Raw genomic sequence first — 25,230 nt, forward strand, 5'->3', positions numbered from 1 at the left:
CCCATTCTTTTTTCTTACTTTGGCATATTTAAATCTCCTCTGGAAGAGGCTTCCCATTAGGACAATTCCCAATTTCAGCCCTCCTTCCTTCCAAATTTCTCTGTCTCCACGGTTGTGATTTCACCAAAATTTCTCTATTTCCTGTCTGTACTCATATTTAAAGCTCCTCAAGAATGTCAAGGATTAACAAGCAGCTCTCTTCACACAGAAGGCTGGACACTCTGGACAGTTTTATAGTCTTAGTTTTATTATTATTTACACAAGAACTCCACCACACTCGTAATCAATCCTCACTGGAGCTAGATGTTGGCACGATTAGTCTCTTTTTACGACCCCAGCGTAAAGAGCTCCACCCTTTTCCTGCTTTGCAACATGTGTCACGTTTTTCCCTTATTCTCCCTAAACAACCTGCACGAGGGGACTCATAAACAGTATCATTGCTAGAACTTAACTCCTGCCCTTCTTCTGCTTGCTTGTTTTCACTGACAGTGTTTCTCTCCCCCCCCCTTCCTCCCCCTCACTTTCATTTTCTCTCTCTGCAGCTGTCTCTCCCTCCTGCTCAGAATTTTCATCTTGGCTCATGTCAGGGAAGGCAGGAGGCTCCCTGACAAAGAAGCTGCTACCAGTTAGGACAATTTCCAATTTCAGCTCCTCTTGTCTTAACATTGGTGATTTTACCAATACTTCCTCAAATGTTTTCTGTGTATGCTGCCCTTCAAATCCCCCTGCTCTTTCCTTTCGGTTTTTCTTCATAACAATTAGCCTTTCCACCTTTACAAACTTTCCCTCCTGTCTTTGCCCAAGAGTCTCCCCTGTGTCTATTCTCATTTCAGGTTCTTCCGCTGTGTTGTTATACTGATCCAATCTGGTACTGATGGTCTCAGATATCTTCGCCATGGTTTCCATAAATTCTCTTCTCCATTGGTACAAGAATGCCATAATTTCAGCATCTGAGTTCATCTCTGGCTGCCCTGCCCATCCTTCCAATGTTTTCAGAGCAGCCAGATTCCTCTATCAGACCTGATTAAGTCCAAGGCTATTCAGTAGAGTTTCCCAGTAAACACCAGGGAGATCCAGTACTTTTCCAGAGGAAGCATATTAAAACCACTTGTCCACTTTTCCAAAATGTCTCAGAGTGGGGTACAAAGTCACTTGCAAACTGTTCCTTAAAGTCTCAGTTGTGTTTGTTGAGCCAACTTCAAGCTTCTTCCTTCTTTTATTCCTCCCAGCAGGATATCTTATAATCCTCAGCAGAGCTCTTCATATATTTAATCAAAGTCTCTTCTGCCAAGTTCCTCAACACAGTACAAAAATAAATTCCCAATTTTATAATCCAATAGTGATAATACACAATTATGAATAGATTTCAGTTGCTAAGAACTTTCCTTTCCACAACCATAAGCGAAAGGTTTGAGAAAGTGGTGTTAGGGCTCCCTGATGCTCCCAGAAGTCTGGCACTACCTTCCCTTTTCTGTCTCTCAATACAGCATCGTAGCCACTTTTAAAATCTCCTGATACTGACAATCAGTGAAGGATGGGTTTTGGTGGCTCATCAACAGGCACTTGCCCATACCTTTTTAGTAAAATAAGTTATCCTACTTGCAACTTTTCTCCATGCAATGTAATTTACCCAGAAAGTGAAGGGTGGACCTCCTGTTTTAACCCTTTATGTATTGCCAAATTCAGTCTAATTAAATCCAATCTGATTATATTTCTTTCTTCAAGCAAAACTGTAGAAGATGCAGAATTCTTCTTACCCTTTTATTTCAGCTTGAATATTTTTAGTTGTGAATCTCCTGCTGACAGCAGGCAGCTCGAGAGTCACAGTACAGCTGAGAGCGCTCTCAACCGCTCCCCCCCCCGCTTGCCCTTCGGCAGCGGTTTTTCCAGGGGGGGCGGGAGATTGGCACTCCGCTGGACCACTTGACACTCCACACACCTTTGCGGAGCTTGGGGGGGGCGCCTTGGCGCGCTCCCCTCTAACCTCTGTGGGGCTCAGGTCTGCCCGGAGATCAGACTCCTCTTTTGATGGAATTTTATCTCCTTTCCAACCCTTGGCAATCAGCATCCTTACTGACGTTGTTGCATACAAAAAGACCCTCCTTTTCTCTCTTGAGATGTCTGATGCCATAATGCCTAAGAGGAAGGCTTCAGGTTTTTTGATAAACGTTATTTTGAACAGTTTTTAAAAATTCATTATATAAGTTGCCAAAAGCTCTTTATTTTTTTTTGCAAGCCCAGCGCATGTGGTACATTGTTCCCTCTAACTCTCTACACCTCCAGCATAAATTTGAGTTGGTTTTCTATATTTTAGCTAGTTTGCTGGGGGTGATGTACCACCTGTATAGCATCTTCATAAAGGTTTCTTTTTTTATAGTAAAACAAGCCATAAATTTCAGCTCCCTTCTCCATAAATTTTCCCATTCCACCATCTGTATGTTATATCCAAAGTCCATCGCCCACTTAACCATAACCGACTTTACCTCTTCTTCTTTTATTTCCCAGTTTAGTAATAGTCTGTACATTTTGGAATGCAATTTGTCTCTATTTTTTAATAGACCTCTCTCTAATTCTGATATTTCCGTAGCAAAACCAATTTTTTATCTACCTTAAAGATGTCGTTCAATTGGTGGTATTGTAACCAGTCTGAGATGATGTCTTATATCCTCAAACTTTCTCAGTTTTAATTGATTTTGTCCTCCTCTAACAGTTCCTTATATGTTGCCCAATTCTTATTTATTTATTTTTTCTTTACTGAGAAGGCTTCAAGTGGGGATAACCACCAGGGGGTTTTCTGTTCTAATAAATTCCTATATTTATCCCATACGCCATACAATGCTTTTATTATCACATGATTTAAAAACCCCTTGTGGACCTTCACTTTCCTGTAACACAAATAAGCATGCCACCCATATAGGTTATCAAATCCCTCAAGAGTTAATAAATCAGTATTCTGTAAATTCATCCAGTCTTTCAACCAGCAGAGACAAGCCACTTCATAGTACAATTTTAAATTCGGTAATGCAACCCCCCCTCTAATGTCAATCAGCAATTTATGTTTTATTCTAAGTTTTTTTCCTTGCCAGATAAGTCTCAATAAGTCCTTTTGCCAATCCTTAAATTTCCCTGCTCCTCCTACCACTGGAATTGATTGGAAAAGATGTAACATCTTGGGTAGTACCATCATTTTTATTACGGATATCCTCCCCCATAGTGAGAGGTTCAACCTATTCTATATCTCTAGATCTTTTTACATCTCTAACCACATTTTAAAGTTGTTGTTGTTTAGTCATGTCCGACTCTTCGTGACCCCATGGACCAGAGCATGCCAGGTTCTGTCTTCCACTGCCTCCCGCAGTTTGGTCAAACTCTTTAAACAGGTTTATATTTTTCATTGTGAGCCAAATTCTGAGGTATTTTACTTTTTTGGTAATTGAGGTTTTTTGCAGCTCCTCTTTAACTTGTTCTGACATGTTCTTCACTAACATCTTAGTTTTAGTTTTGTTAAGTTTAAATCCTGCCACCTGACAAAATTCTGCAATTCTTCTTAACACTATGGATAGGCTTTCCATTGGATTTTCTGTTGTAATTACTAAGTCGTCTGCAAATGCCTTCAATTTAAATGAATTGTTTCCCACTACGATTCCTTTGATCTCACTGTCCTTTCTTATTTTGCTCACCAAAACTTCTAATATCAGGATGAACTGTAGTGTGGACAATGGACATCCCTGCCTTGTACCCTTTGTTATCCTAAAATTTTCTATTAGTCCGTTGTTTATAATTAGTTTGGCTCTTTGATTCTGATATATCACATTTATTCCTCTATTGAAGGTTTCACCTAGATCCATTTTCCCCATCATTTTTAAGGAAATCCCAAGATATATTATTGAATGCTTTCTCCGCATCAACAAACATTAATATTGCTTGCTTATCACTTCTCATTTCCAAATATTCCAGAATATCAATTCTCATTCTTATATTGTTCTTCATTTGTCTGCCTGGTAAAAAACCCCACTAGGTCTTCCATTTATTATGACCTTTAATACCCTTTTTAATCTGGTTGCTAGAATGTCTGCAAATAATTTGTAACCATTGTTCAGGAGCGATATTAGTCTATAATTTTGTACCGACTTTGGGTCTAGACCTTGTTTAGGTATTAGAGTTATGAATGCTTTTTGCCAAGTTTCTGGTAGCTTCCCTTTACTTAGAACAACTTTCTTTTCAGGTTGGGTGGATGATTATCATTATCCTGGAACCCCAATTTGATGTATGACTTGCTGTGCTTTTTGGGGGGTGCTGTAAAACATGGGGTTTGCACTGCAAAACGATGCAAAACAATTGCAAACAGCTGAAAGTCTATAATTTTTGATAATAAACCTGATTTGCAATGGGGGTTGAATAATTTTGATTGTAACTGTAATATTCTTCCTACCAGTAACTGAACTGCTGGTGGTCAAGGAGTGGGAATACACAAGTCTGAAGCAGTTTCAACACAGGACAAAAAAGAGGCACATTTTAATATTTACAAATCATAGAATTTGGGCTATAAAGGTACCCAACACAGCTAAAAAGAAACACTTGCTCCTTCTTAGTTACCTATCTTTCCAAACAGTGGTATACACACATTTAAGGTCACAAGTGTCCCAGTTTCAAAGGAGTAAGACTCAATCTTGCACAACATCTTTAACTCAAGTAGTCCTTTCCTAGACCATCATGCTCCTTTCTTGGGGAAGTGGAAAAGTAAAGCTTTACTAAAGTTTTAAAATGGTTCACTGGCTGGGTTGACGCTGAAAGAACTTTCTGTTTTGGTTTTTTTTTGTTTTTTTGTGTGTGTGTTTTTGCTGCTGCAGGGAACCTTGTTAAAAGCAGAAAGATTTAGAATATTGTCAAGAAGTTTTAAAAATGTAATACTATTTATTTTTGCTTCAAAAACATTTCAGCATTCTAAACATACAAAAAACCCCAACATAACGTTTTTTGAAAATTTTTGTTTATCTTTTTAAATACAGGGTGTTTTTGAACTTCAATTTTCTGTGCCCTCTCTTCACATTTTAAGCTGAAAACGAAGAGATCTTCAGTTTCCATTTAAAAATTACCCCACTTAATTAAAAAAGGAAAGAAAAGTATCCATACAATTTCTCATGCCAGCTGAAATTCCTCCTCCCCTTCTGCAACTAAGAATGGCAGCAGAATGCTAGTTTCACTATATACAGAAATAAAACTTTAGGCTAAATGGATGCCCACTGTACTGTAAATAGATCTAATTTTGCAGAGTGTGCTTTGAGATACGACCCCTCTGTCCCTCTGTGGAAGAGTGTTACAACCTTCAGGGAGTTACTGCCCATCCCCCTCTGAGGCATCACCACTGAAAGCATGAACCACAAGAATCTGTCTAGTTTTTACAAACTATAGATATGTACAGTTTTATAACCCAGGATTTTCTAACCAATAACCATATAGTTAAACACCACCTTACAAATTAAAAAATAAGATGCTTGAGAAACATTTATAAATGCTTTGTTACACCAACAGGAAAAGTGCACAGAGTTGAGGAGAACACAAGAGTGTCTTGCTTCCACCTTTTTGTTTTAAAAATACTTGGAAATATGTACAACTTTGTTACAATTTCAGAGTGCCTATGGACACTTAATATAAACCATGGTTTGGTTATATTTAGTTTTTCTTTCCTGGATTTTCCTACAGCAACTTTATTTAATTTAAGCTCCCACCGCTGGTGTGGTCAAAATCTAAATTATTTTATTAAACCTAATAAAAAGGGCAAATAAGACACCCTCTTAAATAAGAAGTGCCTGTTTATTTTCTCTTTTCCAAATGGTGTTTCCCCTACTCTATGGTATTCACATGGAGACAAGTATTATACAGTTTCTCATTCCTCCTCCTCCTCCTCCTCCTCCTCCTCCTCGTCTTCCTCCTCCTCGTCTTCGTCATCCTCCTCCTCCTCTACCTTTTTCCGAGCTGCAACAGCCGCTTTGGCCACTGCACTCTTTGCACCATCAAACTTGCCTTTAGACTTGTAGTCTGCGACATCCTGCAAGAGCAAGAGGATGAGTTTCACTGGCCTTTGTGTTATCAACCTATTTGCCTTGTTTGGGGGGGCTTTCAAAATAGCCTATTTCACATGAAATAAGCTAAAGGCACTATTTCACTTATCACTATTGAACACCTTGGGGGAGGTGGGGAGATACGCAGGATTAGACTGATTTATTTATTTTTAAGCCAGTAAGGAGGGTTATTTTATTACATTGCCACTTTCTCAGTTGGAAACTGGTGGTGGTTGTTAGCAAACTGCAACTATTAACACTTGCAAAACAATGACTTAGATACATAGAACTGTAGGTGTGGTGTTACTTGAACAATGGGCCTCCAGTCTCTTGCACCCCGCAAAATTCCACTTCCCATGGAGCTGTACATAATGCAACACAGGAGGGAAGACCCACCTGCACGAGAAACCCCCTCCCATTCACACAAGCAGCTCTATGCATTAAGCAAGTGATATCATACTCATTCTGTGCTTTTTAAAAGTAAAAATTCAGTGCCAAAGTAGCCAAAACTCTGTTCCCCCCCAAAAGTAGGAGTAGCCCCTCTTGGATGTAGTTGAACTAAGAACTAACCATCAGCCCTGAAAATGGACTGTGCTAGTCAGGGCTGATGGGAGTTGGGATCCAACAACATCTGCTGCAAGTTCCATGGGACCTGCCTCTTTCCACCAGGCCTAGGGTGGGACCCTGACAGACTACAAAGCACTGGGGTTGCCCAGCAGAGAACACTGTTTACACTGGTAAACTGCTTGTAATTGTTTTAACAATTTTAATGATTTTTAACTAGTTTTGTAAGGGCTCTTTGTGGGATGTGCCTGGGAGGAGAGGAGCAGGGGAGGGTGGCAATTACAGTGGTTTGAGGGTAGGGGGAGGTATGGTGTGGGAAGAGGGGCATGTCATGTATGGGGCACGCGGCCCAGGCAGTTCGTGATTTTTTTTTCCCATTTGGATTTTTTCCCCTGTTTTTGTTTTTCTTATATTTTCAAAACATGTGCCTGAGAGGAGAGGAGCGTGGGAGAGCAGGGGGAGGCCCAGTTACAGCGGTTCTGGATAGGGGGAGGTATGGTGTGGGAGGAGGGGTAGACCAGGTTAGGAGCACACGGCACAGGCAGCTAGTGACTGTGCCGTATGCCAGCCCCTCCTCCAACCTGGGGAACTGTGGTTGTCGTATCAGTCAGCCCTCAGGTCTGAGAATGCTGCTGTTGAATGCCAGGTCAGCCCAGAATAAAATCTCCCTCATCCATGATTTGATTATGGATGAGGAGGCTGATCTGGCATGTATCACTGAAACCTGGGTGGGTGAACAGGGTGGAGTTGGTCTCATCCAGCTGTGCCCACCTGGGTACTCAGTGCAGCATCAGGCCAGACTCGAGAGTCGGAGAGGGGGAGTTGCTGTGGTCTATAGAGATTCAATCTCTCTCTCTCCAGGCTCTCTGTTGAGTCGGGGTGTGTGTGTGTGTGTGTAATCTAGAGTGTGTTCCTGGCATTGGGCAATCAGGACAGATTAGGGATTCTGCTGGTTTATTGCCCACCTTGTTGCCCAGCAGTCCTCCTGCCTGAGCTGACAGAGCTGGTCTCAGAGGTGGTGTTGAGGATTCCCAGACTGTTGGTGTTGGGGGACTTCAACATCCATGCCAAGGCAATTGGCTTTAGGGCGGCTCAGGACTTCTTGGCTGCCATGACAACTATGGGGCTCTCCCAACATGTCACCGACCCAATGCATGTGGCAGGCCACACTCTGGACCTTGCTTTCTCAACTGGGCGGGAAGAGGGTGATTTGAAAGTGGGGGACATTGACATCTGTCCCCTTTCATGGTCAGATCTCCTGTTGAGATTTAGGCTGTCATCACCATTTCCCCTCCACAGAGGTGGGGTACCTATTAGGAAGGTCCGCCCTTGGAGGCTGATAGATCCAGTGGGATTCCAAATAGCTCAGGTCATTGACACGATCACCCCTGAGTATCCTCTCCCACTTTGTGGAGCCCCTTTGGCCCCCTGTAAGCCCCCATAGCTTAGAGCGAGGAAACAAGCTGGGAGACGGCTTGAATGCAAGTGGAGAAAAGATCTGAATGAATGCAACCAAACACTGGTAAGGGCTCATTATCAAGCCTACCTAGTGGCAGGGAAGGCAGAAAGGAAGACATACTTTGCTGCCTCCATTGCATCCTCATTATGCTGTCTGGCAGAGCTATTCCAGGTAGTATGGGGGCCTTTTACAGGCTGGCCCAAAGGAGGTGGTGGAACCAATGGTAGCTTGCTGTGACTTGTTTGCAAAGCATTTGGAGGATAAAATCATTTGCATCCACAAAGATCTTGACTCTGTTGTTATAGCAGAGGAATCTCATGGGGTGTCCAGAGCACAGTCTAGTCCTGTTGTTTTGGTTGAATTTCTAATAATAAATAATAATAATAATTTATTTATACCCCGCCCATGTGGCTGGGTTTCCCCAGCTACTCTGGGCAGCTTCCAACTGAATATTAAAAACAATACAGCATCAGACATTAAAAACCTCCCCAAACAGTTGTCTTTTAAAAGTAAAATAGTTTATTATTACCTTGACATCTGATGGGAGGGCGTTCCACAGGGCAGGAACCACTACCGAGAAGGCCCTCTGCCTGGTTCCCTGTAACCTCAGTTCTCGCAGTGAGGGAACTGCCAGAAGGCCCTCGGTGCTGGACCTCAGTGTCCGGGCTGGATGATGGGGGTGGAGACACTCCTTCAGGTATACAGGACCGAGGCCATTTAGGGCTTTAAAGGTCAGCGCCAACACTTTGAATTGTGCTTGGAAATGTACTGGGAGCCAATGAAGATCTTTCAGGACCGGTGTTATATGGTCTCGGCGGCCACTCCCAGTCACCAGTCTAGCTGCTGCATTCTGGATTAACTACAGTTTCCGAATCACCTTCAAAGGTAGCCCCACGTAGAACACATTGCAGTAGTCCAAGCGGGAGATAACTAAAGCATGCACCACTCTAGCAAGACAGTCTGCGGGCAGGTAGGGTCTCAACCTGCGTACCAGATGGAGCTGGTAAACAGCTGCCCTGGACACAGAATTAACCTGCACCTCCATGGACAGCTGTGAGTCCAAAATGACTCCCAGGCTGTGCACCTGGTCCTTCAGGGGCCCAGTTACCCCATTCAGGATCAGTGCGTCCTCCACACCAGCCCGCCCCCCCATCCCCCAAGAACAGTACTTCTGTCTTGTCAGGATTCATCCTCAATCTGTTAGCTGCCATCCATCCTCCAAGCACCTCCAGACACTCACACAGGACCTTCACCGCCTTCACTGGTTCTGATTTAAAAGAGAGGTAGAGCTGATGATCTCTCCCAGCGGCTGCATGTAAATGTGAAAAAGCATGGGGGAGAGGGCGGAACCCTGAGGCACCCCACAAGTGAGAGCCCAGGGGTCTGTACACTCATCCCCCACACCACTTTCTGGACACAGCCCAGGAGAAAGGAGCGGAACCACTGTATAACAGTGCCCCCAGCTCCCAGCCCCTCAAGACAGTCCAGAAGGATGTTATGGTCGATGGTATCAAAAGCCGCTGAGAGATCCAGCAGAAATAGGAAACAGATCTCACCTTTGTCACTAGCCCGCCGGAGATCATCGACCAGTGCGACCAAGACAGTTTCAGTCCCGTGGTGAGGTCTAAAGATGTTTTTTTAAGAAGCGGTTTAATGACCGCCTCTTTCAGTGGGACTGGGAAGGCTCCTTCACAGAAGGAAGCATTCACCACCCCACAGAGCCCATCGCCCAGCCCTTCCCAGCTTACTTTTATCAGCCAGGATGGACAAGGATCAAGGAGACAGGTGGTTGGTTTCATTCGTCCAAGCAGCCTGTCCACATCCTCGGGGGTAACAGATTGAAATTGATCCCATATAATACCAGAAAGAAATGGATGTCTTGTATACCCCAGGTAGTGTGGTTGCCGACCTTGAGCCAGACATCCTGGAGAGTGAAGTCAAATGGGCTTTAGAAAGCACTGCTAATAACAAGGCCAGTGGAAGTGATGATATTCCAGCTGAACTATTTAAAATTTTAAAAGATGAGGCTGTTAAGGTGCTACACTCAATATGCAAGCAAATTTGGAAAACTCAGCAGTGGCCAGAGGATTGGAGAAGATCAGTCTACATCCCAATCCCAAAGAAGGGCAGTGCCAAAGAATGCTCCAACTACCGCACAATTGCACTCATTTCACACGCTAGCAAGGTTATGCTTAAAATTCTACAAGGCAGGCTTAAGCAGTATGTGGACCGAGAACTCCCAGAAGTGCAAGCTGGATTTCAAAGGGGCAGAGGAACCAGAGACCAAATTGCAAACATGCGCTGGATTATGGAGAAAGCTAGAGAGTTCCAGAAAGACATCTACTTCTGCTTCATTGACTATGCAAAAGCCTTTGACTGTGTCGACCACAGAAAACTATGGCAAGTTCTTAAAGAAATGGGAGTGTCTGATCACCTCATCTGTCTCCTGAGAAATCTCTTTGTGGGACAAGAAGCTACAGTTAGAACTGGATATGGAACAACTGATTGGTTCAAAATTGGGAAAGGAGTACGGCAAGGCTGTATATTGTCTCCCTGCTTATTTAACTTATATGCAGAATTCATCATGCGAAAGGCTGGGCTGGATGAATCCCAAGCTGGAATTAAGATCGCCGGAAGATGTTGCCATGACAACCAGAGAGGACATCTGCAGAAGCCCCAAGGAGGGGGGTAGCGAGGAGATTGTTGCCCTGGCGACCCAGGAATGTCAACAACAACACTTTCTCGCTGTAATAATCGACAATGGCACCAACGAGTTTGAGGCACCACTTTCTCTTTGGAGAAAGAGGCGTCTCTGAGCTTTCACTGCTCACTGCCCCCCCCCCCCACTGCTCACGGGGCCTCCAGGACGTTTTCCTGCACCCCCTCTGATGGGTAAAGGGCTCCCAACAGAAGAAATATCAACAACCTCAGATATGCAGATGACACAACCTTGATGGCAGAAAGTGAGGAGGAATTAAAGAACCTTTTAATGAGGGTGAAAGAGGAGAGGGCAAAATATGGTCTGAAGCTCAACATCAAAAAAACAAAGATCATGGCCACTGGTCCCATCACCTCCTGGCAAATAGAAGGGGAAGAAATGGAGGCAGTGAGAGATTTTACTTTCTTGGGCTCCATGATCACTGCAGATGGTGACAGCAGCCACGAAATTAAAAAACGCCTGCTCCTTGGGAGAAAGGCGATGGCAAACCTAGACAACATCGTAAAAAGCAGAGATATCACCTTGCCAACAAAGGTCCGTATTGTAAAAGCCATGGTTTTCCCAGTAGTGTTGTATGGAAGCGAGAGCTGGACCATAAAGAAGGCTGATTGCCGAAGAATTGATGCTTTTGAACTATGGTGCTGGAGGAGACTCTTGAGAGTCCCATGGACTGCAAGAAGATCAAACGTATCCGTTCTTAAGGAAATCAGCCCTGAGTGCTCACTGGAAGGACAGATCGTGAAGCTGAGGCTCCAATACTTTGGCCACCTCATGAGAAGAGAAGACTCCCTTGAAAAGACCCTGATGTTGGGAAAGATTGAGGGCACAAGAAGAAGGGGACGACAGAGGATGAGATGGTTAGACAGTGTTCTCGAAGCTACAAACATGAGCCTGACCAAACTGCGGGAGGCAGCGGAAGACAGGAGTGCCTGGCGTGCTCTGGTCCATGGGGTCATGAAGAGTCGGACACGACTAAACGACTAAACAACAACAACAATATGACTAGACAGGACTCTAGCACTCTCCCGCCCTAGCCCTGCTCCCACAGTGGAGTCTACCTCCTTCCGAATCTGAGTAACTTTATCTGCAAAAAACTTTGCAAAAGCATTGCATGAGATCTTGGGGTCCCTACCCGGCCCCGATGATGAAGGTGGTTCTGATAGATTGCGAACCACCTGAAAGAGTCTCCTCCTGCTGTTTTCTGCAGATGCAATAGAGGCGGCAAAGAAGGTCCTCTTTGCTGTCGCCATCGCCACTTGGTAGGCTTGACGTTGAGCTCTAACCTGTGTTCGGTCCAATTCAGAGTGAGTTTTCCACCACCGGCGTTCTAGCCATCTCAGCGATTGTTTCATCACCATCAGCTCCAGGGGAAACCATGGGGCTGTCCGGGCTCCATGCAATCGGAGAGGATGCTTCGGAGCCATGGTATTGGTAAGCCTCAAGGATGTGGACAAGGTGCTTTGATAGGTCAGGGCAACCACTTGTGCTCCAAACCCTTGCCCCTCTTGCTGATATAAACCAGCAGGGAGGGAACAGCTGGCTGGGCCAGGGAGGTAATCAATGCCTCTTTGCAAGATGGGATGGTCCCTGCCTGTTTGAAGGAGGCAGTGGTAAAACCACTCCTTAAGAAACCTTCCATGGACTTAGAAAATCTAACTAACTACCAGCCAGTTGCTAATCTCCTTTTCCTGAGCAAGGTTCTGGAGCGGGTGGTTGTGTACCAGATCCAGGCACTGTTGGAAGACACTGGTTTTGTAGAGCCATTTCAGCCAGGGTTTAGGCCCAGAAACTGCTTGGAACGCCCTTTATGATGAGCTGTGTCATGAGAGAGACGGGGAAAGGTGCCCCTGTTAATTCTCCTTGACCTATTGATGGCTTTCAATATTATCAACCATGGTATCCTTCTGGAGAGGCTGTCCGAGTCAGGGGTGGGTGGTACTGCTATGCAGTGGTTCCAGTCCTGCTCGGATAGTCATTCCCAGGGGGTGTTGCTTGGGGAGTGCTTTTCAGTCCTGTGGAGCCTTCAATGTGGGGTTCTGCAGGGCTCGATCCAATCCCCTATGCTGTTCAACATCTACATGAAACCGCTGGGTGGGGTTATTCGGAGGTTTGAAGTACATTGTCAGCTGTATGCTGATGATACTCTGCCCTACTTCTCCTTTACATCTGCAGGTGAGGCAGTGGAAGTGCTGGACCATGGTCTTGCCTTGATAATGGACTGGATGAGAACCAACAAACTGAAACTCAATCCAGGTAAGACTGAGGCACTGTTGGTGGGTGGTTCCCTAGACCAGATGGGGGGGGGGTCGCCTGCTCTTGATGAGGTTTCACTTCCTCTGAAGGAGCAGGTTCGTAGCTTGAGGGTACTCCTGGATGCTTCGCTGTCACTTGAGGCTCAGGTGGTCTCAGTGGCATGGAGTGCCTTCTATCAGCTTCAGCTGGTGGCCCAGCTATGACCCTATCAGGACAGGGATAGCCCAAGTATTGTTGTCTATGCTGTTAACCTTGAGGTTAATTACTGCCATGCGTTATATGTAGGGCTGCCTCTGAAGACTGTTCGGAAACTCCAGCTAGTGCAGAATTCAGTGGCCAGGTTGCTCACCGGGGCAAAACGGTTTGAGCATATTACACCAATCCTGACCCGATTGCACTGGCTACCAATTAGTCTCTGGGCTCAATTCAAAGTGCTGGTTTTGACCTATGAAGCCTTAAACAGCTCAGGACCCCAGTACCTTAAGGACCGCCTCTTTCCATATGAACCTACCCAGACCCTGAGGTCATCTTCTGATGCCCTCCTTAGTGTGCATCCTCCTCGAGAGGTCCGGAGGGTGGCAACACGAGAGCGGGGCCTTCTCTGCTGTGGCTCCCCGTCTCTGGAATGCTCTCCTCAGGGAGTTTTGCTTGGTGCCTTCATTATACGGCAGGAAAAAACGTTCCTCTTTAACTAGGTCTTTGGCTGATTCACACCCAATGCCCTTTTAAAATGTGTTTGGGGGTGGTGTTATTGGGTTGTTTTTGTTTATATGTATGTATATGTGTGTGTGTATATACATATACACACAAATTGTGTGTATGTGTGTGTGTGTGTTTTTATATTGTGATCTTATCCTGTGAACCACCCTGAGACCTGCAGGTATAGGGTGGTATAAAAATTAATAAATGATAAATGATAATAATAATAATAATCTGGGTGGCCACAGGTTTCTCATTCCTACCATACAGGCTTACACAAGCTAAGGAAAGTTGCATGCTCTCCAGCCCTAATAGCTAGGAAAAAGAGCAAAGGGGTCCTGGAACTCTCAACCCCGTAACATCTTCACCCTTTGCCCCTTTGCTTACAGAAGGCACCGCCAACTTTCAAACTTGAGTTTAGCATAAGCGCCACAGAAACAATTTCCTGTGGAGCTTAGTTCCTGGTATGTTTCCCAACCCACTTCAACATGCTGGTGCTAACTGGGTTACTTTAAGACCGTCGCTTTACCCATATGGCCTTGCCTATACACCGAGATCTGCTTTGGCGGTCTTGCTTTGACAGGCAAGGTACACACAAGAGGTGGCCCCTTCCAATTAACCTATGCTTGTTTATACACTTGTGTGATTTCAAACACCTCTCCTGTAGTAATTTTTACACCTAACTGATGTGCCTAAATAATCTTATACCATTCCTCCTATACATGGACGTATGCTACTTTTAAAGGTTTGTCCCTAAAAAGCCCTTTATAGTTTTTTGGGAAATGAGATTAGTTTGTGAGATCAGAACTCTGTATTATCAGTTCCACCCCATCCCCCCAATCTATACCAGCAGAACTGGTTTCAAATTATTTGTACCCTGCTCAGTAGTCTCCCACTGAATTGGCTTTCCAAGTGCAATTCAAGATGGTGTTATTACCCATAGGGCTCTCTCACGTGAATCTGCCCATCCTCCAAGTTTGGGTTTTACATATCTCTTGCATGCACCATTGGCTTCTGAAGTAAGGCATCCCATATGTGGAATTCCCTGCCACAAGAGGCAAGGTTATCTTTCTCATTTATTTGTGTTTGTCCAGCAATTGAAAACATTCCTTTTAAAAACAAACTTTTGATTATGTGCTGATGCTTAAATGTATTGATTTACAACAAATGCTAGTACTTGTATCTTTTACTGCTATTTTTAGTTTTGATAATTTGCATTTTAAAGGTGGAAGCACTGCAATCTGTATGCTTGCTTTTATATTTGTAAGCTGCTATGAGCAACTCCTTTGTTGCTGGAGTATAATTTTTTTAAAATTAAAATATTATGCCATAGGATACAGCCCAGCTACCTCTCTAGAATTTCTTTGTATTTCAGGACAGACAAAAGGAAGCACTTCTTCACACTGCATAGTTAAACTAGGGACTTCACTCCACAAGAGGCAGTGACACCAGCCAAGATGGATGGATTTAAAAGAGTCTTATCCTTCATGATTTTGTCTAATCCTATGTATGTCTACAAGCTATGGTGGCTATGTTCTACTTCCACTGCAGGAGGCAGTGGAGACCAGCTATTGGGAATCATAGGTGGAGAGAGTTCTGTTGCGCTCAGGTTCTGCTTGTGGGCTTCTTATTTGTATCTGGTTGGACCACAGGATGCTGGACTAGATGCACATTTGGCCTGATCCAACAGGGCTTTTCTTACATTCTTAGTTCAAATTATGAGCTTTTTATGCCTTTTAGCAGAGCCCATCACTGCTAATTTGCAATGGCTGATGCCAGAGGAGAGAGAGAGAAAAAGAAGTTGCATCTTTACAACATAAAAACACATAAATTAATACAATATTCCTGCTTGGGCTGGCTTCTGAGACAGGGACAAGTTTGGAAATGGCAGGAAAGCTTTACATATTTCAGTACCGAGAGTATTACAGTATTTCGTTTCAGTTATCTGCTCTGAAACTCTGGGATGAGGTGGGATAATACACTTCCGATCTAGCAAAAGGAAGGTATGCCAAGGTTTCCTCCAGTGACATAAAGACAGCAAGATAAACATGCCATATCTTGTCAGTGTTAATAGTTAAAAGGCCTTGGAGTCAGCTGAAATCCCTTTAAGTAAATTGTTAAGCACAGTTTCCTGATAAACATGCACTCACCGATGTTACTGGAATTTGTTTCCAGTGAAGGAACTATCAGTAGGCTTGGAATGCCCTCTTAGCTGGGAAGTACTCCACTGATTTGGGAACACCACATGTGTTAGCACAGTTTACATTTAAAGCAGGCTTCACCAACCTGGTGCACCCTCCAAATGCTGTCAGAACTCCCAACTCCCATCAGCCAGCTGCGCTAGCTAGTGCTGATGGGAACTGGTAGTTCAACAAAAGATCTGGAAAGTGCACCAGGTTAAAAAAAGTCTGCTTTAAAGTGTCTGTCATGAGACTGTTTCATTTTTGGAGCAAATGTAAGCAAGAATTTGCAGCATATGGACAGAAGCCACCTGAGCCTTACCTTCTCATACTTCTCCTTCAGTTTCGCAGCCTTGTTGTTGTAAGGCTGTTTCTCCCCATCACTGAGGTTGTTCCACATTTCACCCAATTTCTTTGCCACGTCTCCAATGGAGATGCCAGGATTAGTGGATTTGATATTGGGACGGAATTCTGAACAGAACAGGAAGAATCCAGACCTTGTGAAGGATGGGAGGGAGAAGACAAACTGCAGTTGAGAGCTGGCATGGTGGCCAGGGGTTTATTACCTATACTACAAGCAAACTAGTTTTTAAACAGTAGCTTCCTCTCCCCAATAAACAATAGTTATTTGGTTCAGATGCCACACTACAGTTTAGTGTTACATGCACAAGTCTTGGACTTGAATGCTCTCCTGGCGTGGCCGCCAGACCATTGGAAGCTCCAAACCACAGTTTATCTGGGCTCAGACATAACAAGACACTGCTGTTAGAAGCAAAAGCTTTCAAGATTTCAACTATCTCCTCCTTGCATGCCATACCAGCAGAGAAGTGGGGAGTTAATGAGAATGAGGCTTGTACAAATAGTACTAAAACAGCTTTCTCCAGCCTGGTGCACTCCAAATGTTGCTGGACTACAACTCCCATCATTCCTGACTACCAGTCACACGGGGTGGGGCTGATAGGAGTTACAGCCCAGCAACCTTTGGTTGGCACCAAGTTGGGGAAGGCTGCCAGCTAAACCATTTTAACATTGCATTCAAATGAGCTCAGTGTGAAGGTAGCACTAGGGATTCAAATTTTTCCAGTGTTACAGATCCAAGGACTCTCGGTGGGGGATAGAGTGGCAGAAAACCACAACAGTTTGACTGATGTGAAACCAGTTAGAAAATATAACCTAGGCATGAGCTAGTAATTCCCCAATTTAAATTCAACTCAAAACTCATTGGGGGACCTTGGCAAGCCACTAGCCCTCAGCATCAGCACCCCCACCTCCAAGCTGTCTTATGAAGATACTTTCAGTTCAACTTCTGGCTCATCTTCCAGGACAGTTGTAAGTATTAATGTTATGTGAAACACCAAACACGCCAGAGTGCTATTAAATAAATAACAGAATTAGGAGATCAGGGTCATTAAGTGAAGACAAATTTCAAGCTTCTTTCTCCCACCTCCAGGATACTCACAGAAGTGGCAAATGGTGCCACTCTCAATCAACTACTCAGTGCCAAGATTTAGGTGATCAGGTATTAGTAGCCTTCAAAAGCATTAACTTTTTTTTATTAACAGTTGTACTGCTATCTTGAAAACAATCAAGTCTTTCCAATAGTTTGTTAATAGGTTAACTCTCACCCAATGCAGCAGACTGAGACTCTGAAGAGGTTTGTTTAAAAGTGCTTTCTTCAGTTGTTTAGCATGCAGAAGGTCCCAGGTTCAATTCTTAGCATCTCTAGGTAGGTCTGGGAAAGACACCTGCCTGAAACCTGGAGAGCCACTGCCAGTCAGAATACAATACTAACCTAGATGGGGCAATGGTCTGATTTGGTTTAAGGCAACTTCTCACTGTCAGATCTACTTCTTTCTTACTTACTTTGTTTAAATGCAGGCTTGCAATGTTCCACCTAACAAATATGCGAATAAGTTTATGTACACAGTTATGTAGGGAAGTTACTTACGGTGGCCGTTTGGGGGCATTGGGATCCTTCTTCTTCTTACCACCCTTTGCTGGTCCATAATCCTTCATTTCTCTCTCATACCGTACTTTATCAGCTTTAGCCATTTCATCAAATTTACCCTTCTCTTTGTTTGACATGGTCTGAAAGGCAAACAGTTACTCATGCACCTTCCCAAAAAGAGTACACAAGCCACAAACTAAGGCACGAGGAAAGGACCATAGCTTAAGAGGTAGAAAAAAGGCTTTGCAGGCAAAAGGTCCCAAATAAAATTCTTTTTGAGGAGACAGACTTCTACCAGAGACCTTGTGGAGATGCTGCCTGCCCAGGTAGGCAACACCAGACCTATGTTCCAAAAATACAGCTGAGATGCTCTCAACCATCTGAAATATAACCAAGCACTCCCTGCCAAAGCCCAAGTCTGTAAGGCCATTGGTTCACCCTTGCATGCTTTAGTTCCAAGGGAAACAGACTCAAAATTAAGACCAGATACAGTGGCTTGTATCTTCCGTCTTCTGTATGTTACTCCCAAGCTTCCCAGATAAAGATAAAAGCAAATTTTAAGAGCATATTCTTGACAGATCAACTATAGCTATACCTGCACACAGTGTTAGAAACTGAGATAGAAAAGCTAGGAGCCAAATGGCCCCTGGAACATGGGTTACAGGCGCAAAAACAGAATGGCTAGTTGCCATCCCCCCCCCAATACAGCAGCACCTTCTATTTATTTTTTCAAACACATGAACTGATTCACAATTCATATCAGTGATACATTGTTAATATCACACTTTAATAGCAATTCTTTATTGGAAACCACAAACATAGGTCAACTCCTGCAATAGCAGCAAAAACCGTAAGTCATTTGAATAATTAATATGTTCAAATACCAGTCTCTCTCTGTGTGTATATGTGATGTGTTATGTAAAGTACTGCACTAGATTTGAACTAACATGCTTTGGGTGGGGAGGAGAGGCAAAGCAGCACATGGAAGGCAGCAGCCAGTGATCTAACAGCAATCTCATAATCTCATAGAAACTTACGAGCTCAAAGGGACCCAAGGGTCATCTAGTCCAACCCCCTGCAATGCAGGAATATCAGCTAAAGCATCCATGCCAGATGGTCATCCAACCTCTGCTTAAAAACCTCCAAGGAAGGGGTGGGCAGGGAAGGCAAGGTGAGGCGAGGCATACTTGACAGAGAAGTTGTAAGGATTAAAAGAATACATACTTGTAGTATCTGAACACTTGAACACAATGCAAAAACTTATTACTGTTACTATATTTAATTTTTAATTGTTGTTTTAACTCTTAACTGTTGCATTGTTTGAATGTGCTTGCTTTACTCTATTTTTTATACGTGGATGCTTATTTTAATGTTTCAATGAAATTATTTTATTGTGCACATTTATTACATGCATATATATTATTTCGTAATTGGTTTTATACTTCTAAGCTACATAGAGGCCAACTTTGACAATTAAGCAACATATAAATTATTACTACTATTATTACTGAACTTGAAAGAAATTTGAGAGAGAAAATGAAACAAATGTGCAGGAAGCGGAAGTAGAAATATAGTTCTATGAGCAGTTCCTCCTAAATAATGGGGTTGGGGGAACAGATGATGTCTCAAATCTCTCCAAAGCAGCCTTCCAGCCTTACTTAAACATGAAAGGAACTTGCCAGCCTCTCTCTCTCCCTCCAACTCCCAAAGCAAAGCTCATTTTGCTTTAAAAAACACACACCCATACACACCCCTTCTTTTCTGACAAAAGGGGGGGGGGTGGCAAAGTGGGGTGGGGGAGTCAACTGCCTGGAGAAGAAGGAAGAAGAAGAGAGAAACCAATCCACCCCTTCTCCGAAAACGGTGCCCCTTTAAAAGAGGAGCAAAAGACTGCTGGCTTAAACACAAGCAGCTCTGGATTGGAGGTGTGGGGGTGGGCTGAAAAACCAGCTGCTTCAGCCTGAGGAACCAGGGCGGAGGAGGGGCTGTGTTTTTGCTATGACAGACCACTTGCTTTTCAGCTTATGCAAATGGTACCACAATGGAGTAAGATTTATTCTTCCTGCAGAGTGTCTTAAGCTCAACAACCTGATCACAGGTTTTCAGCTTTTGTGCTCCCTCTTAGGGACATTGCCCTCACTGGAGACTTTAGTCACAATGGTTGTGACAGGAAATCTAAACTTGGTCACAAGGTGGGACTATTGAGTCTCAAAAAGCGCCTATTCTGTTTGAACCCTGCATGTGCAAATACGGCTGTTCTAGACAAAGCAGCATGGGTAGGCAACATGATGCCCACCAAATGTTTAGGACTCCAATTCCCATCATCTTCAGCTGCCATGTTGGCTACTCAGAGATCCTGCATCCTCTACTTTAGGTGTGGGGAACCTGTGTCCCTCCAGATGTTGTTGGACTCAAACTGCCATCGGCTCCAATCAGCATGGCCAAGGTCCATAGAGGGTCATGGCTTCCCTGAAGTAGATGGTGCAGAATTCATCTTCCTAAGAACTTTCTTTTTTTTTTAAAAAAAAAAAAAGCAAGAGTTTGTAGTCCCTATGATTCCAACAAATGCTTTAAAGTGTGCTGGCAATGCCCAGTGAATTCTCAGATGCTAAAAGGGACACAAGCTGGGTTTTAGACTCCTTCATTGCTCTGTAACTCCTTGACTTGGGCTGTGAATCTCTATTCAGTAATTTGAGATAATGGCAATAAGCTTAAATGGCAGAGGGGGACAGTAATTAACAGAATTAAGGACAGTTGATTTTGTTTTAAAGTTGAAAGTGTGTTCATGCAGTGAACACATAGATTTCTCTCACTAGGCCATTGTCTTTATAGCAAGTGTGAGGAATTGGGTCTGGGAGACAATACCTTCCACCTCTCTGAGCACTTCTTTGAGAACTCTGCAAAGTTGACAGGAACTTCTGGATTCTTCTTCTTGTGTTCTTCACGGCAGGTCTGAACAAAGAAGGCATAAGCAGACATCTTCCCCTTTGGCTTTTTCGGGTCACCTTTAGCCATTTTTACTCTCTGGAAAGGTATTTTAAAAGATCACCACTTACCATTCCAACAAGCAATTTATGCTGTGTACACTAGGCAACCAAACCTATAGTCAGGCTACCCTTCGGTTGGTTAAAAATGACATAGTGTAAGACTGACTTTCGCATACATCTTAAGATCTTATCAGCCAAAACCAGATAATTTCTGTCCACTGGGATGTTGGGTTTTTTTCTTGAGCTGACATGGACATTGTGCAAGTTCTCTACTGCCACAGCCAGTGGCAAAGGAAGGAGAACCGGCACCCAGGGTGACAAACCTCCCACCAGCGCATGCGCGTGCGCCGTACGTACGGCGTATGAGCGTGCGCCGCTACGTAACGCGCATGTGTGTGCCGCTACGTAAAGTGCATGCGCCATACGTACCCTGGCGGGATCCTCTGCTCGCGGCTGCAGCGACGGTGGAGGGATTGTTTGGCGGTATCCCGTCGCCACCCATATGCCGCGTATATGCGTGGTATGTAAGCGGCGCAGATATCGCTGCCATCCATACAGCACTCGAGCGCTGCTGTGCATGCAAGGTACGTATGGCACATGTGCATGTGCCACTGGGTGGTTTGCCAACAGCGCTGCTCGAGTGCTATACGAACGGCGGTGGAGGGTGCAGCCACGAGTGGAGGATACCCCGCACGTGGCGGCGGTGGCACGATGGCGGTGGCTAGCACCACCGTGCCCGAAGGGGTGCGAGCCCCCTGTGGGGTTCCTTTTTATCACCCCCGCTCAGAGACGGCACCCGGGGTGGATCGCCCCCGCCCCCTTCTTCTGCCACTGTCCACAGCATTATTGCATAGTTTTTCCCTTGACTGAGCTTATTTGCTTACATTTGATGGTCAAGGGCTGTAGCTCAGTGCTAGAGCATCTGTTGTACATGCAGAAGGTCCCAGAGTCAGTCCCCAGTGGCATCTCCAGGTATGGCTGGGGAGAGACTTCCTCTCTGAAACCCTGAAGAGCCTGTGCCAGTCAGTGTAGACTATACTGAGCTAGATGGACCAATGGGTTTGACTCAGTAAAAAGCAGTTTTCTATGTTCCAATGTCAAGCACATGTTTGAACCAGCCCATAATACTAGAGGGAGGTTTTCAACCTTTTTGAGTTCAAGGCTCCCTTGACCAACTACATTCTTTCTGCTGCTCCCCTGTGGTGAAACATACTCTGGGCCTCAGAATCCCAGTTATGTTACCCCTTTCCTGCACAGCTGGCAGCCCCTCACCCCTTTTCAATCACCCTCCCTTGTGGAGTGTTCCCTCAGCCTCCTCTCCTTTCCCCTCTTTGAAAGTCCTCCGGGCAGCAGCTGCCATCTCCCCAGTCTCTGAGCACCTCCCCCCCAACCCAAAGAGAGGTGCCTCTTCATGATGCCCCACAGGGGCCTGGGAAGAGGATGCTCCCAGCCTTGATGGCCCGGCAGAGACTGGCCAAGGGTGAACATGAGGCCAGTGCCTTACCTTGGGAGGCAGCAGTGGCAACAGCGGGCACCGCCAAGCCTGCATGGTGAAAAGGCTTCCTTTCCACACCAGACACTCAGCTCCTAGGCAGGCATTGAAAGGAAAGGCCAGCAAGCAAAAGAAAGGCCAGTGTGGCACCTGCCTGCCCGGTCTCCCACTTGTCCGTCCATTTCCAGCAGCAAGGGCTGGTGGACTGGCTAGCTGGGCTCCCTCACCCACTTACTTCCTTACTCTGAGGCCACCTCAGCTCCTGGCAACCAGAGGCACCATTCGCCTTGTAGGCTGCTGCAACAAACAGTCGTGCAAGCCTTTGGGAGGCAGAGACACAAGATGGCATCAGAGGTAAGGAAACTATCATTCAAGGCACCCCAGAGTGCCACGGCACATTGGTTGAAAACTGTATTAAAGGGTTAACTAATACACATAGTTGTAACTTGTAGTCTTTGGCTAGCCTTCAATAGGAAAACTCTCCTACTTCTTCAAGACTTAAAAAATGCATTTCATGTCAGAATATCTGTCATGCATCTCATATGGACACCTTTTACTTCAGCATTATAAAACCAGGTCTCTGAAATTAAACGTATTTAAACCAAAGAGTTTATTGAATAAAAGCATGACTTATAAGACTGATGTTACTCCACCAAGGGATCTATAGTTTTGATGTCAGAGTGGTCACTATTTATTAATTTTAATGCCCAGAACGGCTGCTAACTTTTCAGATATGAAAGCATCTTTCCCACCTCATCTCCTGAAAAAAGCAAGTATTTATGAGGTTAAAAGCAGGGGTGGGAAATTTGCTCATTATGTTTTTTTAAATGTATTTAAATGAACATTGGTAATAAATATCATTAAAAGTTTTAATTAATTTTGTTATTGATTTCTTCCTCTCCAGGAAAAAAAGATCAACACCCACTTTTCTTAAAAATCACACCTAATCCTCACATTCCCCTTTCTTCTAATCAATAATCCTATTTCAATAGGATTCAATAGGCGTGACGGGGTGTGTGTGGCAGGGATCTTCCTTCCTTTTCACCTTACTACATTGGAGCAATTTGTTTTTTAAAAGCCCTTTTATTGCCTTCACAAATACAGCTGGGATATGCCCGGGGTCGCTATATATTTGCTGGAGTGACTCCGAGAAGCTGAGTGAAAAGGCGGGGTGGGGGAGAACTGACGGGTCACTAAAGACACCAATAATTCATCTTCCATTTTGTGTAATGCTTACTCATGAAAGAAAGTGCCCCGCAAATAAGCCCTTCGGCTCGCCTTTCGCCATAAGGGTCAAAGTTGGCTGGAGCTGGGGCAAGCTGTGGGGTACTTGCCCTTGCTATATAGTTTTGATGCTTTGCTAAGGCAGGGATATGGAGAGAAGGGTTCCCCCCTCGCCCATAGCCAGCCAGCTCCATACGCTAAAATGGCTTCTCTACAAGGCACCGAGACTGGTATCCCTAACAAAGCCACCGGCACCCGTCTGCTCGGATGAAAACTGCAGGAAAGGAAGCCGAGGCACCCGGGCTCCCGAAAACCAACCAGCCCCGTAGAAAAAGCTGTCCTCTTTCCTATGAGGCGGGGTCCGGGAAATGGGGGGGGGCAGCTTTGAAGCAGCCTCCCACCCCCATTTCCCTGTTCAGCTCAGTAGTCTGTAACAAAGACTGCCTGTCATGAAGCCATTACAAACCCTGGCTAACGCTCAGCCGCGCCGAAGGAGGAAAACTGCAAGAAAGCCGAATCCGGCCCCCAACCACCCCACCACGGGCGTGAACTGATAGAAAGGAGGGGTGGGGGGGGTCTCTGCACCCCCCCCCCCATTTCCCCCCGCGTCGCTCAGGTTTCCCGCCTCTCTGTTGCCTTTATGTTTTTCTTCCTTTAGTCGTACCACTAAAACGCCAGCCATATTAACGCACACAAGACCTCAGCTCAAGCATATGGCAAAGGGCGAGGGGGGGGGACGGTTCAGGGCTTAGCGGCAGTCACAAGGGGACGAGGGACACATTTATGTACAGGGTAAATAAAAATATTGAGGAAACGAAAGGCTTGGGGCGGATCAGAAGGCGAGGAGAAGACATGGTGGGGAAGAAAGAGGGAGAAGAGAGGCGGGGTGTTTATGTCCTGGATGCGCAGAGATTATCCTTTTCAGATTCTAAAGCGGCAGCCATTACTCACGCAGAATAAACACCAGGCACCAGAACAGCCCGCTGTCCCCAAGAAGGCGAGACAAGGTGAGAGGCAACACACGTGGAGAAGCGGAGACGGGGCTGACATGACAGTTAAGCGGGAGGTCCCCCGCCCATGCGGGAAAGTTAATGTACCAGCCATATTCTACTGTAGCAGCAGAAAACCCATGTGTGTGGACTTACTAATTTTCCCTGCAGAATAAGAGACACCCCTAAATGATAATGGCTGTATGTGTGTGTTTTTAAGCGCCTATCTGGGCGTCGTCGCCCACGCACCCCTAATCAGAAATATAAAAATAAGCCTAGCTCCATTTACACCAGGATCCGGGACAAGTCTCGATTTCCCACGCCTACTTAAGAGGAAGGTTTGGGAAAACCAAGTTAAAGTTGATCGGAATACATATATACAGACAAAAATTAAAAACTGAGAAACTTCTTTAAGCAAAAGGATTCCCCCCCCCCCCCAAAAAAAAGAACAATTAAAACTGTTTTTCTTTAAAGGGGGGCATTTAAAAGGGCGAGCAGAGCAGCCGCCCCAAAAACAGTTGCAAAGTGCTCCAGAAACCTACCTGTATTGTTCGCTTTAACCTAGGCGATAAGCAAGGAAAATGAGCAAGGCGCACGCAGAGGACTCAGCGCTAGTAGCTGCGGCTCAGCCTCGCGTTGGCTGCCTACGAGAGC

The 25,230-nt window shown here is 44.9% G+C and overlaps 1 protein-coding gene across 3 annotated transcripts; it reads right to left on the reverse strand.

Annotated features, from left to right (window-relative positions):
* Window positions 1-226: 226 nt before the first annotated feature.
* On the reverse strand, window positions 227-25,230 carry LOC308467772 (high mobility group protein B3). 3 transcript variants are annotated; one of them, XM_080989477.1, is made up of 5 exons: window positions 25,119-25,230; window positions 20,750-20,908; window positions 17,885-18,024; window positions 16,259-16,433; window positions 227-1,295 (listed from the first exon to the last, which is right to left on the reverse strand). In XM_080989477.1, the coding sequence occupies exons 2-5, from the start codon at window positions 20,897-20,899 to the stop codon at window positions 1,269-1,271; spliced, it is 492 nt and encodes a 163-aa protein (XP_080845603.1). In that variant the 5' UTR covers window positions 20,900-20,908; window positions 25,119-25,230; the 3' UTR covers window positions 227-1,268. The 3 variants fall into 3 exon arrangements, with proteins under 3 accessions (XP_080845603.1, XP_080845601.1, XP_080845602.1); XM_080989475.1 differs by lacking the exon at window positions 227-1,295 and adding an exon at window positions 4,895-6,049; XM_080989476.1 differs by lacking the exon at window positions 227-1,295 and adding an exon at window positions 4,895-6,049 and having other exon boundaries at window positions 20,750-20,904; window positions 25,115-25,216.

Source organism: Podarcis pityusensis, assembly GCF_964106645.2.
Source record: "Podarcis pityusensis genome assembly, chromosome: W".
Lineage (NCBI taxonomy): Eukaryota > Metazoa > Chordata > Lepidosauria > Squamata > Lacertidae > Podarcis > Podarcis pityusensis.